Source organism: Danio rerio, chromosome 17 (genome assembly GCF_049306965.1).
Source record: "Danio rerio strain Tuebingen ecotype United States chromosome 17, GRCz12tu, whole genome shotgun sequence".
Lineage (NCBI taxonomy): Eukaryota > Metazoa > Chordata > Actinopteri > Cypriniformes > Danionidae > Danio > Danio rerio.
Window position 1 is genome coordinate 12373552 of NC_133192.1, and position 15062 is coordinate 12388613.

Genomic DNA, 15062 nt, shown 5'->3' on the forward strand with positions numbered 1-15062 from the left:
GTATCAATCGATTTGGACATACGCGATTTCTAATTCGCCTTACATCATGATTCTCCGCAGTAAGGTATTTGAACCAATCGTAATGAAGCACACCTAAACAGAAAGCGTATACAGGATGATTTAGCATAGGAGGACTTGGTGCTAATAAAGTCAACATCTGTGGTGTAGGATTTAGTTACTTTGGATACAGCAAGGCTGATGTATGGCAGGACCAGGTCAATTGTAAGTCAGTCATTTATTGTGTCTAAAAGCGCGTGGAAATCGCAAGCGCGTTGCTTCCTTCAGCATTTTCAACACGTTCTGAGGTCACTCCTTTGTTGTTGCTCGGTGACCATCAACCGTTTTCTCAGAGGATCACAACTTAACAAAACATGGCTGCAGTTCTGATACAAGTTTTATGTATGGAGAGAATTAAAAGCACTTCGGGTGTTTGAGTGTCTTGTGTTTGTCTGAGGTAACCGAAATGTGTATATTCCAAACAAAGTATGAAGCTGATCAGTCAGTTCTTGTTCGTGACTGGCGGTGCGGCATTCGGAAAAGTTACAGTTAAAGTTTGTCTGAAAAGAGATGTTTTCAATTGGGTGCGCCTGGCATAAGCACATGTGTCGCTCTCAATATGTGCACGCAGTCCACACGCTTTCATCGGAAATAATGTACATGTGCATGCAAAGATGCGAAATGTGAACGGCCTATTTCACGCCAGCATCACATAGAGGTCTTTGATCTATGCATGACAAAACAAATCAGTGAACGCACACGCAATTACTTCTGATATTTGGTTAAGCAGATCATCGAAGCCATACTCGAGTTTGACGGTACGTACGTTCACACACACACTTATGTGATTTGCCTTGGGTCTGTTCTAGAGACAATCTATAACAGCATTACTAGATGCTTTTTATTGTATGTCTTTTAGAGACATGTTACAAGTCTTTGATAAAGATCTAATTGTTTTTCTTTTGAAATGTTTCAGATTCACACTGTGAAAACAAATTCAGTCTGTCTGTTACAAAATTATGATTAGAAAAGAAACTGCAATAGCCAAGATTTGATTGTTTAAGATAGGTTTCTTATGCCCATATCGCAAAGCCCTACTCCAGTCATTCTCACTGTTACTCCCGTGACAAAAACAACAAGTGGACATGACAGCAGCACAGTGACAATACTAAATATGACTCTAGTTGACACTTAAAACTATTAATTTAACCCATTTGTGCCCAATAATGGGTTCAATTCTGTGTTAGTGATCCTGATCGTGAATGAATCATTCTTTTTAACCGGATCTTCTAAGTGAACCGGTTGAACTAGTTAACCAAATAGAACTGAATCTTTTGAAAGGATTTGCATCTCCGGTAAGCACTTATGCACAAACTACTTACTTTTTAACATGCCTGATAGCCCCCTCTGACTCGAAATAAACCAATTTCCTGAGTTATTCAGTTATTGGAACAGCACACTGAGCTCGAATTTGAGAACGGGTGAACAGTGAATTGAACACAAACAGTACATGACAGCCTGCTGAGACTGAACCAAACCTGAACTGATTAATCCTGCAGCATGGTTAAACCAAGGGTTTAAATGAGAGGATCTGGTGATCTTATTTCACAACGGAAAGTGGTAATGGAATTTAAATACATGACTCATGCTTCAGTTGAGTTGCAAAACTTAGCTGTAAGAAACTGTTCAGATCATGGTGATGTTTTAACTGACTGAAATTATGATTGCTGACTACATATTTTAATATGTTGAATCCTAAAAACTTTTATCACTGTTTTCAGTTATTGTGGACTTTAAGATGGAGAGAGTGGTCTATCCTAGGCATGGGATGATAACTGGTTTATCAAAAATATTTGAAATGTTTCTTCAAATAAAATATATTGTATTTCAATGGGGGAAAACGTTGTTGTGTTTTACCCAGACATTCAAAAAGAACTTATTTTAGAGCAGTAATCACAAAACTGAGAGGTTTTATCCAAGCTTATCATACCATCAAAATCTTATACTGGCCCATTCCTAGTCTATCTTTTAAAGATAGCTATGAGTTAACAATGAGAAAAAATGTACAATACAAAAAAACAATAGTAATAAAATGAACACATTCTCACCTATGTCTGATGCCACGCTATTCTCCGGCTCAGATTGGTGGACTGGATCAGCTTGGGCGGGATGAGGGAACATTCCAGTTATAACTCTGGCCATGACCTGTTGCTCCACCCTATATTAAAAACGATAGCAGAACGCTATAGTGTTATGCAATAATGAAAGTAATGGCATATAAGAAAAGATGAAACTAACCCCCCAAAATAAAAAGAAGAGGCCCAAAGATTCAGTTAGCATTTATTATAGATGACCTAATATACCAGTAATGGGGATAAGCATGTTATTTAAATCACCATGTAAACAAATGGGATGATTTGAAAGTCTTGCTAAATAAATCAAATAAACTTAAAAAAAAAAAAAAAAAGATATTTTTATTGAACATTTTTAATGCTATAAGATAACATCCGTCACTCATATCTAGAGTTGGGTGAAACATATTCCACAGTAACACTTTACTGTATTCTGTATTACATTTTAAATTTGTGTTATTTGATTACAGTTACTAAACTCAATGTAATTGTGTTACTTATTTCATAAATAAGGTTTTCAGAAGAAAAAATGCTTCTTTTCAATTACATTTTCTGCTGCAACGTCAGTTAATAAGCATGCACTTTAAGTTGTTGTAGAACGTGAGCTGAAACAATTGCTGTCGAGTGCAGCTGCTTCTTCAAGTGGAAATATAAACATTACTTTGATTTTATTGAGTGTAATAACCAAAATACTGCCGTGAAATGCAGTCTAAAAAACTTCAGACCCTTTTTTAACTTGACCAGCAACTTGTTCAGCACTAGTACAGAAAGACTCTATGACAATACTCTTCACCAAGAAGGATAATGGTGTCCAAACACACGACAGCCCAACTCAGCCTAAACAGAACTTAATTTTTGTGCAGAATTAGGAGTGAAAGTAGCTTTTGAATTTGAAGCGAAGCATAGCTGCTTATGGGGCCAATCACATATTGCATCTTTCACGCACATATTGGGAGCGCATATTGCACGCGCTTGCATTTCCCAGGCACAACCCAGTTGAAAACCATGAGTCACATGACAAGAACTACCCGATCATCTTCAATCTTTGAAATATATACATTTAGGTAGACTAATTACCCCAGACAAAAAGAGAACACCCAAACACTGCAGTGCTTTTTCATACTATGGATGTCAATGGTTACAGGTATCCAGTTTTCTTCAAAATGTCTTCTTTTGTGTAAAAAAAAAAAAGACAAACAGCATTGGAAAAAGTGAATGATGAGAGAATTTTAATTTTTGGGTGAACTCTTTAAGCATTTTGAAATGTCACGCTGCTGTGATCAACCCATTGTAATGTGTTTCAGTGAATGTTAAAATACTGAAAGAGCTGCAGTTTATTTTGTAGTTTTAGAAGTATATTTTATATGTTTTAAAATTAACTTCAAAGTAAAGTAATTAGTAATCTGATTACCTTTTACATTATGTAATTAGTAATGTAATCAGATTAAAATTTTCCAGTTGTAATCAATAACTTGTAATCGATTACTTTTTTAAAGTAACTTACCCAACACAGCTTATATAATTCCAATCCTGACCCTCACATGAAAAATTACAATATACATTTAATAAAATAACTATTTTTTAATTATAATTAAATAAACAAACAAATCAAATAATTTTGTTCCAAAGTTGCTTTTTGTCATTTCACATTCACGCATGGTGAACTTTGTTTAAGGATATATGTTTGATTTTAGCATTAATTTGATGCTACAAAAACAGTATGTGATGTCCTGTTTGAGATCTCTTTTGTGATCACTTTAGGAGAAAATTGAGGCTTTACCTTTAACATTGAATTTTCTATAACAGTGTTGTTTCATACGTTCTGCGGTAAAATGCAAGTTTGCCTGGTAAGTTAAATTTGTGTTTTAATTGAAAAGCTAATTAGCATTTAAATGCTGTTAGCTAGCTACCTAGTTGAGACAACATGCCCAACATTTGCCATATAAAATATTTCAGGCCATATGTATAAGGCCAATTCATCCCACACACTCAAACACCAACAAAAAATCGTGATTTTCTCACTACCCCAACAATTTTCACACACATTAATGATACAATTAATTAAATGAGGGCTAAAAAGACGTTCACGTGAAGCCTATTTAGTCCCTGGTTAGATTTGTCAGAGTTTGTTAGCATTTGTAGAATAATCTTATCAAGCTGCTCAGATGTTCCATGTTCAAAGAAATGTTCAGTCAGATCAAAACAAACTCTGACTAATTGGAGTAACACACTAATCCAACAGACTCCAACAAACTTGATTGTTGTTGTTTGTCTATGTGATTTGAATTGGCCTTAAGAGTATAGATTGGACCTTGATGCCAAGCCGGAACTTCATTTCATGATCATCACTTGAGCTTCAATAAAGCTGGGGTATTCTGGCTTCAATCCTCTTCAAGGGAAATGTATTGTATATCACTTGTTTTGTCTATGTGGTGGCTGAATGTTGTATCTTATTTATTGTACAGCTAAAAAAAAAATATTACTTAGAGTTTTGTCTTGTTTGTAGTCCAAATATCTAAAAAATTTTAAATCAAGAAGCATTTTCTAGACAAGCAAGAAGTTTTGTTATGTTTTCAGAAATAATGTCAAAATTACATGAGTTTTTCCTTAAAACAAGCCAAATAATCTGCCAATGGGCTAAGCAAAATACTATTGTGTTCACTTTGAAATAATATTATTTTACATACTATAAACAAGGCAAAAACTCAAGAATTTTTATCTAAATATGTAAATATTCTTAAATCGAGAACCATTTTCTAGACATTCAAAAAGTTTTGTCTTGTTTTCAGAAATACTGTGTCAAAATGAAGCGAGTTTTCTTTAAAACCAGCTGAATAATCTACCAATAGGGTATGTAAAATAGTATTGTTTTAAAGTGAATACAAGATTATTCTTCTTACCCTGTTAGCAGATTATTTTGCTTCTTTTAAAAACTTCATTAATTTGAACTCTTTACTTCTGAAAAGAACACATTTTGTTTTGCTTATCTAGAAAATGCTTCTTGATTTAAGAATTTAGACTATTTAGACTAAAAACCAGACAAAAACTCTAAGTAGGAAAGGCATTTTTTGCAGTGTAAGTTTAAAGTAACCCCTTTCATTTTGTGCTCCTAATGATATATTTACATATATATAGACATAGTATGGTCTCACCAGTCCACAAGTCTGTTCTCCAGCGTTTCTCTCTGCTGGATGGTGTTCAGGATGGGCTCAGTGAGAGGTGTAGACTGGGTCGGCACTGGAGGAAACACCGGGCCGTGATAGAGAGCAGCTGGAGGAGACGGCAGACCCTTAAACTCTATAGGAGAGTCTGGAAGCCCACCGTTTGTTTCCTGAATTCAAGACAGCATTGAGGAACATTTTATGAATTTTCTTTTTTTAAATAATTCACAAATGATGTTCTAACAGAGCAAGGAATTATGCACAGTATTTCCTGTACTATTTGTTTTCTTCTGGAAAAAGTCTGAACTGTTTTATTTCAGCTAGAATAAAGCAGTTTTTAATTTTTTTAAATCCATTTCAAGGTCAATGTTATTAGAAACCTCTCTGTTTCGGTTCAAGAACCTCGGAATATTTTCAAAAAATGCTTCATAATGAGCATGGAGCGCTGCGAGCTGAGGCAGGAGTGGGCATGGCTGGTGAAGCAGGGGGACAAAGAGGGGAGCAAACAACTGTTGTCAGTTGGCTAACTAAATGAGACACAAAGCGTGAGGGGACGCCTGATTTTATAGTTTACAAAGTTAAAATGCAAAGAAATAAACAGTCATTTGATGTCCAGCTACATTTGTCATTCGCAGTTTCATATGCACATAACCACAATATGTTATATCATTATGAAGATAATCGTGTTCATATAAACACTATAAATGTGGAGGACTTCTCTTCTCCTCAGTCCCTGGGTCTGAATGCAGAAACAGTGGATAGCAGTGCAGCAGGTCTCTTGCTCCGTCTATTCCAACTATTAGCCCTGCTGGTAATCGGGAGGATTTTAAACATAGCAGCACAAATAGACGATGTGTCTGAATGGTAATGAATTCAACTGATAAAAGACAAAGGCACAAACCCAATTCTATTTTTGTACCCCTTCCCCTTCAAGTGTGAAGAGGAAGGGCTTTAAAATGTACCCTTAAGAAATGGGACAGCACTTCAGCACCTGCATACATCATCATATGTCATCGTGAGCTCTTGCTTTATATGAGATCGAGGATCGCGACTGCTGTAGTTATTCCAGTTGCGTTATTTTTTGGTATTTATCTGCAGGAAATCACTAAAGGCAACGATTTCAGGTTACCATAACAATCTAATGTGGCAATAAGATCGTAACTGTACAAGTGGCCATATTCATCAATGTAAACACAAGAAAAACAACATTAAAATGAACAGTTTTAGCAGACACTGTAAAAAGCTCATTACCAGTTACTAGACTTTTCTGACAGGGTATTCGAGTGTCAGAATGTTGTGGGACTGCTCTACAGGAGTTAATATTAAGCATTATAGAAAGTAAAATTTAGCGGGGTTTTTTAAGCATGACGGTAAAACACGAGAGCAGTTATGAAGATATTAAAAACATTTGTTTGTCATAAAAAATTTGGGTCCCACTTTACATTAAGTGTCCTTAACTACTATGTACTTGCATCAAAAAATAAATACAATATACTTACTGTGTTTATAATGTATTTGAGAACATTTGTGGTGCTTTTTTTGGGATAGAGGTTGGGTTATGGACAGGTTTGGTGGCATGGGTAGGTTTAAGGGTGGGTTAAGGTGTAAGGGATGGTCAACAGTGTATTTACAAATGTAATTAAAAAAAGTTCATTACAGATGTATTTACATACATGTATTTAATCAAGCATAAGTACACAGTAAATACGTGTATTTACACAATAAGTACATTGTAACAAACTATTAACTCCTGTGTAAGTACATATTTGTTAAGTCCACTTAATATAAAGTGGGACCAAAATTTGTAATAATGACAAAAAACAAAAATGTGTGCATCTCCTGACTTCCGGGTGTAGCTATCCAGCTGTTGTGCCTGGTGTAATCTGGGAAATTTTCTTACCCCTTGGTTTCGAGTGTGGTCCTGAAAAAAACTCTCTTTCGAAGGGTATTTAACCCCTCCCCTTAGCCCTATGCCTTCAAAATAAGTGAACGAGCAAAACGAAGGGTAGGGGTAAAGGAAGGACTGAGGGGTAGAATTGGGATTGGGCCAAAGTTCTCCATTTCTCATAGAGCTCTCCCGACAAAAATGCTTGCTGCAAACCAACAGCTTTGCTGTTTCGGCCCTGACAGCATCGCGGGGAAAAACATGCAACAAACCCATGAATCAAGAAAACAATCACATATGACCCTTTATGAACAGCTAAATACTCCTTGCCATGCGCAAACGCGCTCTCACCCAGTCTAACAACTCGGCAGGTCTGCCTTGCCTTCGGAAAGCAAGTGCTCTCATGAATACTTAGGATGCAGGGTCTTCTCATAGGATAAGAAAATTCAGCTATGAATAATGATGAGAAACCGACGCATCATAACTTTAAAAGCAGATGTGGCTCCGTCACCGATTTTGATCCCGCCCTAAAAAATTATTTTAAACCTGGACGATGAAACTAGCTGACAAAAGCTCAAAATTATCCAATTTCCCCACAATTAAAGCTGACAGGTGCTAACGCTGTCCTAATTGATGCTCAGCACACAAATTTGTTAAAATTTCAAAAAAAGTTCTCCAGGGTGTCTTGGATTGTCTAAAGAACAAACTATCATTATACAATGATTTGCCTATTTACCCTAACTTAACCTAGTTAAGCCTTTAAATATCACTATAAGCTGTATAGAAGTGTCTTGAAATATATCTAGTCAAATATTATTTACTGTAATCATAGCAAAGATAAAAGAAGTTTTATCTTTATTATAAAACTATCATGTTTGTAAAAGTGTTAAAAAAATCTTCTTTCTGTTTAACAGAAATTGGGGAGGAAATTGGAAATTCAGAAGGTCTAATAATTCAGACTTCCACTCTAAATCTGCCAACAGAAGAGACTTACTGACAACACGCTACAACAAAAAATACCCCTGACAGCTTACTGGATCGGATATTTAACTTTCAACGCAAATGACAGCAAATAAAAGTGCACACCGTGTGCCGTGGGGTAATGGCAAACATATGTTAGTCTGAGTGCAATTTTCAGTGGTCATTACGGTCTTAGCAGAAGGGAAGGAAAGCAGGACGTTTGTCTTGTATAATTCCATGGCTGGATCCGCGAGCCAGCTTTCAACATTTCGGTCATTGGTTTGGATAATGCTCAGATTCCTTTGGCTCGGACTCAGGGAGGTCTGTGTAAGGAGCGATTAGCTCATTTCCAGTGGCCGGCCGCCAGAGGAAAAAAAAAAATAGAGAGGGAGAAATGCATTCTGCCAGGCGGGCGCTGGGCCCGTTTGAAGTTTATGGCTCCATCAGAACTGGCCGAGCCAAAGCTGAGGCACTGGAGACCTCAGAGGAATGACATTTTAGGAGCTGGCAGGGGTCCGTGTCCGCGGTCCAAGAGAGGAGAGAGAGAACTTGCTCACCGGGGTCTGGACTTAAGTAGCTGTGGCCTTTATTTGGTTGTTGGGAAAACTACAAGTGGGCCGAATACATGCCAGTCCCTGAAAACACACTTAATTATGTGCAACACACTCAAATTTTTATGGCTCTGAGTGTTTGGAAAATGTTTATATTTCTGAGCTCATAACTCCGATCCTAATTGCCATTCGAACAATTAGAGAGTCAAAGTAAAAAAGGACTTTTTATAGTTGTACGACTGCCAACAGACAGAAGACACTCGATTTGTAGACATGTGCTGAAGTAACAGTCCTCTGAAAGGTTGCTAGGGTCTTCTGGAAAGTTTCCAGCTTTCTATGATTTTCTAGTCTTTGGATTTGGCTCAGTCCAAGTCTTTGACATTTTTTTTCATCTGTTTATCCTCCACTAGAGTGAAAAATTACTTAGAATAGTAGCAACTTTAGCAAATCAAAGGATAGCACATGTTGTTCTAGATAAGCTTCGATGATAATAAAACGGCTTCAAATCATTAACTTTACAATGATAAAATGCAGCCTGACTGTCGTGAACTTGCTGAAGCTATGGATTAAAGTAAATCATTCTGTACATAATGTTTTGTAAATGTCCGGTAGCTGTGGATTTGCATTTTATGCATCACCAAGGACCACCGATTTAGCTGAAAACACTTTTTATTGTTCTACTGGTAAAAAAAAGTCACATATCGGCAAATTGACATTTTTGGGTGTATCCGAAAATCGGAAACATTTTATTTTATGCAGCTGATTTGATTTGATTTGATTTCAGGGTTTCTTCAAGTCAAATTTAAGACTTTTTAAGACAACTTCAAGACCATTATTAATGAAATTTTAGACTTAGACAGAGCTAAACACTAAGGATTTTTTTCTAATGGTCCAGTTTAGTAAATAGTTTTTAATGGAAGATTACTGTATGTTAAGGGATGTGTTGCTTTAGTATTATTTCCCTGATTAAGAAATTTATTTTAGAGAATTTGCTGTAGAAATGTCTACATTGTAAAAAAAAAAAAAAAAAATCCTGGTGGCCTTAAATTTTAAGCTGAATAAAATTAACCTTATGAGTCCATTGAACTTATATTATGTTAAACTGACTTATAAGAGCTCGCGTAACTTATCAAATTAAGTTAAAACATGGTTAATAACGGTTTTAATAACGGTAATATAATAATAACGTGTTTAATAACGGTAAATGGTTTTAATAAAGTACAATGAACTAAAAACATGCTGTCAGAACTAATTGATCATATATTTTTTACAGTGTAACAGTTGTTGTGAATTGTTTCTATTTGCAATATAAAAACAAACGTAAATATAAAAGGTTTATAGATGATTGGGTGTTGACCAGATTATAGCTTTACTTGGACATAGGGAAAATAAGACCTTTAAGACAATATTTCAGTGAATTTAAGACTTTTTAAGGCCTAAAGTTTTGTTTTTCTGAAATTTAAGACTTTTTAAGACCCAGCAGAGACCCTGGATTTGGGATTCAGTGCAAATTAACTGCTTAAAAAGAGTTTGAATTTATTATTACTTGATAGTATTTATTTATTTAAAATACTGCAAAGAGTGGCACCAGACAAAGCTTTTTTTATAAACAGGGCTCAGCATAATTAAGTTTCTCAGTGAATATAGGCAATGTATTTTGGTTCATTTAAAGAAAACAGATTTAATAAACAGATGTATTTATTAAAATCATATTTTAGTCACCAAATATATTTAGAAATTGAAAAAATACAATTAAATTCAAGCAAAATATAGCAAAAAAATTAGAACCTACAAAATTTCAACTAAATTTTTCAATTTTTTTGCTTCTCTTGATTTCTCCACTTTTTTTATTTGTATTTTACATTTTCCCCTAACATGTACATTTGGATGTACTAGTTTTAGACCGTTATCGTAAGTTATTTTGTTAGATAGGTTCCAGATTTGGCTTCAGTACTGACTAATCTAATGTAGATGCACAAATATAACACTGTATAGCTTACTATTAAAATTATGAATTTATATGAGAGATTTGTAAGGGGTGTACTTATATTTGCTGACCACTGTAGAACCAAAATCAAACAAAAAGTGCTTCAGAGATAATTAATTCATCTGTGCTCTTTGGACAAGGAATTCATAAAAATAAACAACAAAATCATGAGTCCAAGGCACTCGAAAAGTAAATGTTTAAGGGTTTTTCAAGAGCGCTGGACCTATGATATGGCTGTAAAGCTTTTAAATAGATTGAATCAACAATATGTATCAAAATGGTTGAGAACAAGTGATATATAAATCTACAACCAATGGAAAAATAAAAATAAAAAAAAGTACCACATGAACAAAAAATAAATACAGACATTATAAATATATGCTTACACTCACTATGACATCCTCAAAATGTTCATATTTCACAACATTTCTGAGCCAAACGTCTCTCATGTCATATTCATAATAATGCCAAACATCTAAGAGCAACTTAACACCTTCGGCACATCAATGCAAAACAATTTCTCTCTACTGCAAAGCCTCAGCGAACCGAGCTTCCTCGTAGACGATGAGTCTCCTTCTCAAACCAAAAGGGGTCACTGTGGAACAGCTCATGCATTTCTGGAGCGCCAACCCCATCCATGAATCTTCATTCTCATTATAAACACTCGTTTTCCCAGCATCTTCCACAAAAGCTTTTGAGAACAACACAGATTTGCCTGCCTCCACCTCCCGTCTAATGACTGCTATGCTATTTCGGTGCTAACTGACGCTTTGCCCTTGTACGACCGAGTGGCAGGAATCGGCCCAATGCTCAATATGCGGGGCGTCCTATGCTGCTTGTTAACGGTAAATATGAGGGGTTTACGTCTCCATGTGCATGCTCAAGTGATCCTCAAATCCTTAAGACTAATATCGGCAATGCACCACACACCCCTTCCATACCAATTCACTGAAAAGCCAATTTAGCTGCACATATTGTAATTAGTTTAATTCTCAACCCATGAACGATATTTTAAACTCTCATCCATTCTCTGGTCTTCGTTAATTACAGAAACTGATGTTCTCCTTCAGCCTTTGGCTTTGAGAATCTCATTATTGGAGCGCGGAGGCATTGATGGCCAATATTTTCCTGAGGAGGAAACGTGGAGAATGAGCATATTTGTAGATTGGGAATGAAGTAGGAAAGCGGTGGATATCCATGATAGTATATATCATGCTATTATTTGTTCCTCCTGTGGATGCCGATGCTGCTGGTTTCCAACATTCTTCAGAATATCTTATTTTGTGTTGAACAGAACAAAATCATAAAGGTTTAGAACCATTTGAGGGTGAGTAAATGTTGATGAAATGTTCATTTTTAGGAAAAATACCCCTTTAATTTTTTAATCTACCAATCAGAATCAAGCATTTAACGAGTCCTTGAAAGTTATCACATGACCTCTGAAGACTCATAACGTGCACAAGTTACATGGTTTTCTTTAAAAGTGCTGTTATGGTAATCTTTCTAGAAGCTAATTATCATTTTATACTTTTATTTGTAAGAAAAAGAGAAGCATGAACATTCTTCGAAAAAACTCTTTTTGTGTCCCACTGATGAAAGAGAGTAATAGAAGTTAGGAATGACTTGAGGATGAGTAAAAGATACTAGAACTACATACATTTTTGATAGAACAAAAATATTAATGTTGACAACACACACACACAGACCCTACAATATAAATTCACTAAAAAGCCAATTTAGCTGCACATATTCGATTCTTTTTTATTCTTAACCCATGAACAATATTTTAAACTCTCATCCATTCTCTGGTCTTCGTTAATTACAGAAATTGATATTCTACATCAGCCTTTGGCTTTGAGAATCTTATTATTGGAGCGCGGAGGCATTGATGGCCAATGTTTTCTAAATTACCCATTCAAATTTTCCATCAACCAATCAAAATAAAGCATTCAACAAGTCCTGGAAAGTTATCACATGACCCTTAAAGACTTTTACAAGGATTACATGGATTACTTTGTTACTGCTGTAACATTTTTAGAAGCCAATTATTTCTTTACGCTTTCATTTGTAAGAAAAGCAGTAGCATGAACATTCTTCGAAACATCTCTTTTTGTGTTCCATGGAAGAAAAAACATCATACAATGCTCATCCATTGTATGGTCTTCGTTAAATACAGAAAACAATACTTTTCCTCAGCCTTTGGATTAGAAAATCTCATCATTGGAGTGCGTAGGCATTGATGGCCAATATTTTCTGAATTACCCCTTTAATTTCTCCATCAACCAATCAGAATCAAGCATTCAACAAGTCCTGGAAAGTTATCACATGACCTCTGAAGACTTGTTATATAGTGCAAAAGTTACATGGATTACTTTGTAAATGCTGTAATGTTTTTAGAAGCCAATTATTTTTTTAAGCTTTCATTTGGAAGAGCATGAGAAGCATGAACATTCTTCGAAACATCTCTTTTTGTGTTCCAAGGAGGAAAAAACGTCATACAACGCTCATTCATTCTCTGGTCTTCTTTAATTACAGAAAACAATGTTTTTCCTCAGCCTTTAGCTTTGAAAAGCTTATTATTGGAGCGCGGAGGCATTGATGGCCAATATTTTCCAGAGTAGAAGGACACATGGAGATTGGGCATTTGTGTAGTTGGGTCAAACTGCAAATGAAGTAGGAAAGCAGTGGATATCAGTTGATGTCCTCAGGGTGGACACCAGACTGTGAAGTGACCTTTACGTTATAAGCTGGAGTGAGCGTGTGTGTGTGTGTGTGTGGGCTGAAATGTGCTTTTAATTGAATGTACCTGGCTGATGTCGGCTTGGGCCAAGAAATTGGTTCCGGGGAAGATGTTTTCCTCCTGATCTTCATGAGCATGTGGATCCTCAGTGGCCTGGAAAGCAATGATACAGAGACAGAGGTCAGGAAGCAAAATGGCTTCTGGAGATTACAAAATTCATCAACAGCTGAGGAGATTAGAAAGTGTGCGAGCTCATAAAATGACAGAAACAAAAGAAGAAGGTGTAGCTGTAATTGTGGGCTATAGCATGAGGTTTTAATTAGAATAAAAAATTATGGATTTATTTCAGGAAAACATATTTTAGATCTTACTGTGAACTTTTTATCCATGCATATGTTTAATAAAAAAAGACTCTTGTGAAGTTCATTGGATTTATTCAATCATTTAATCCATCGAAACGTTTTTCATTTGTCGATGATTCATTTCATTGGGATGTAATTTACAATAAAGAACAGAAGTTACACTCAAGTTTCATAACTTTGAAGGAACAGTTGAGATTTCCGACATTACTCATCCTCAAGTCTTTCAATAAAACATTGAGGAATTAGTCAGAGCCTTATGTAAAGAATAATTGAAGACGGGCCCTGAATGATTAGAAAGGCATGCGCTTATAGATACAGAAACATGAGGGAAAGCATGAGAAAAATAGCATGTGCTTTATCATAAATTATTTTCAAAATGTGTGGAATAAACTGGGAAATTCTTTACCATTTTAATTCATTCCACTGTCTAATGTACACTTACTGGCCACTTTATTAGGTACACCTGTCCACCTGCTTGTTAATGCAAATTTCTAATCAGCCAATCACATGGCAGCAACTCAAATGGATTTACATGTTTAAGATGATCTGGTCAAACTAAGCTTTAGAAAGGGGAAGAAAGGTGATTTAAGTGACTATCCAGAAATATCCAGTGAGCAGCGTTTCTGTGGGTGCAAATGCCTTGTTGAGGCCAGAGGTCAGAGGCGAATGGCCAGACTGGTTCAAGCTGATAAAAGGGCAACAGTAACTCAAATAACCATTGTTACAACCGAGGTATGCAGAAGAGCATTTCTGAACACACAACACGTCCAACCTTGAGGCGGATTCTTTCTTATAACTTAGTGATGTTTAACTGTTTGAAGCTATTTAGCAGAAAACAACTGGCCTTCAAGGTACAGTTCACCCTAAAATCTAAATTCTGTCATTATTTACTCATCTGTCACTTGTTTCACATCTGCTTGAGTTTCATTCTTCTGATGAACACAAAAGAAGATATTTTGAGGAATTATTTAAAGCAGCAGCCATTGACTTTCATGGTATTTGTTTGTTCCTACAATGGATGTTGATAGCTGCTGGTTTCCAACATTCTTCAGAATAACTTGTTTTGAGTTAAAAATAATAATAATAATAAAATCATAAAGGTTTAAAACCACTTGAGGGTGAGTAACTGATGAGGAAATTTTTAAAGTGAACTACCCCATTTAAATTTGTCAGCAACCAAATCAGAATCAAGCATTCAACAAGCCCTGGAATATACACTTAACATATGACCACTGAAGGCTTGTTTTATAGTGCACAAGTTACATGATTTACTTTAATAGTGATGTT

At 35.7% G+C, this 15062-nt stretch overlaps 1 protein-coding gene across 3 annotated transcripts in view; it reads right to left on the minus strand.

Moving 5' to 3' along the window:
* si:ch211-185a18.2 overlaps positions 1-15062 on the minus strand; it is a 297445-nt gene that overhangs the window by 105071 nt on the left and 177312 nt on the right. For all 3 annotated transcript variants that reach the window (XM_073926901.1, XM_073926902.1, NM_001258228.1), the window contains 3 exon segments: positions 13480-13566; positions 5282-5460; positions 2106-2215 (listed from right to left, as the gene is read on the minus strand). In XM_073926901.1, coding sequence (XP_073783002.1) covers positions 2106-2215; positions 5282-5460; positions 13480-13566 — 376 coding nt within the window.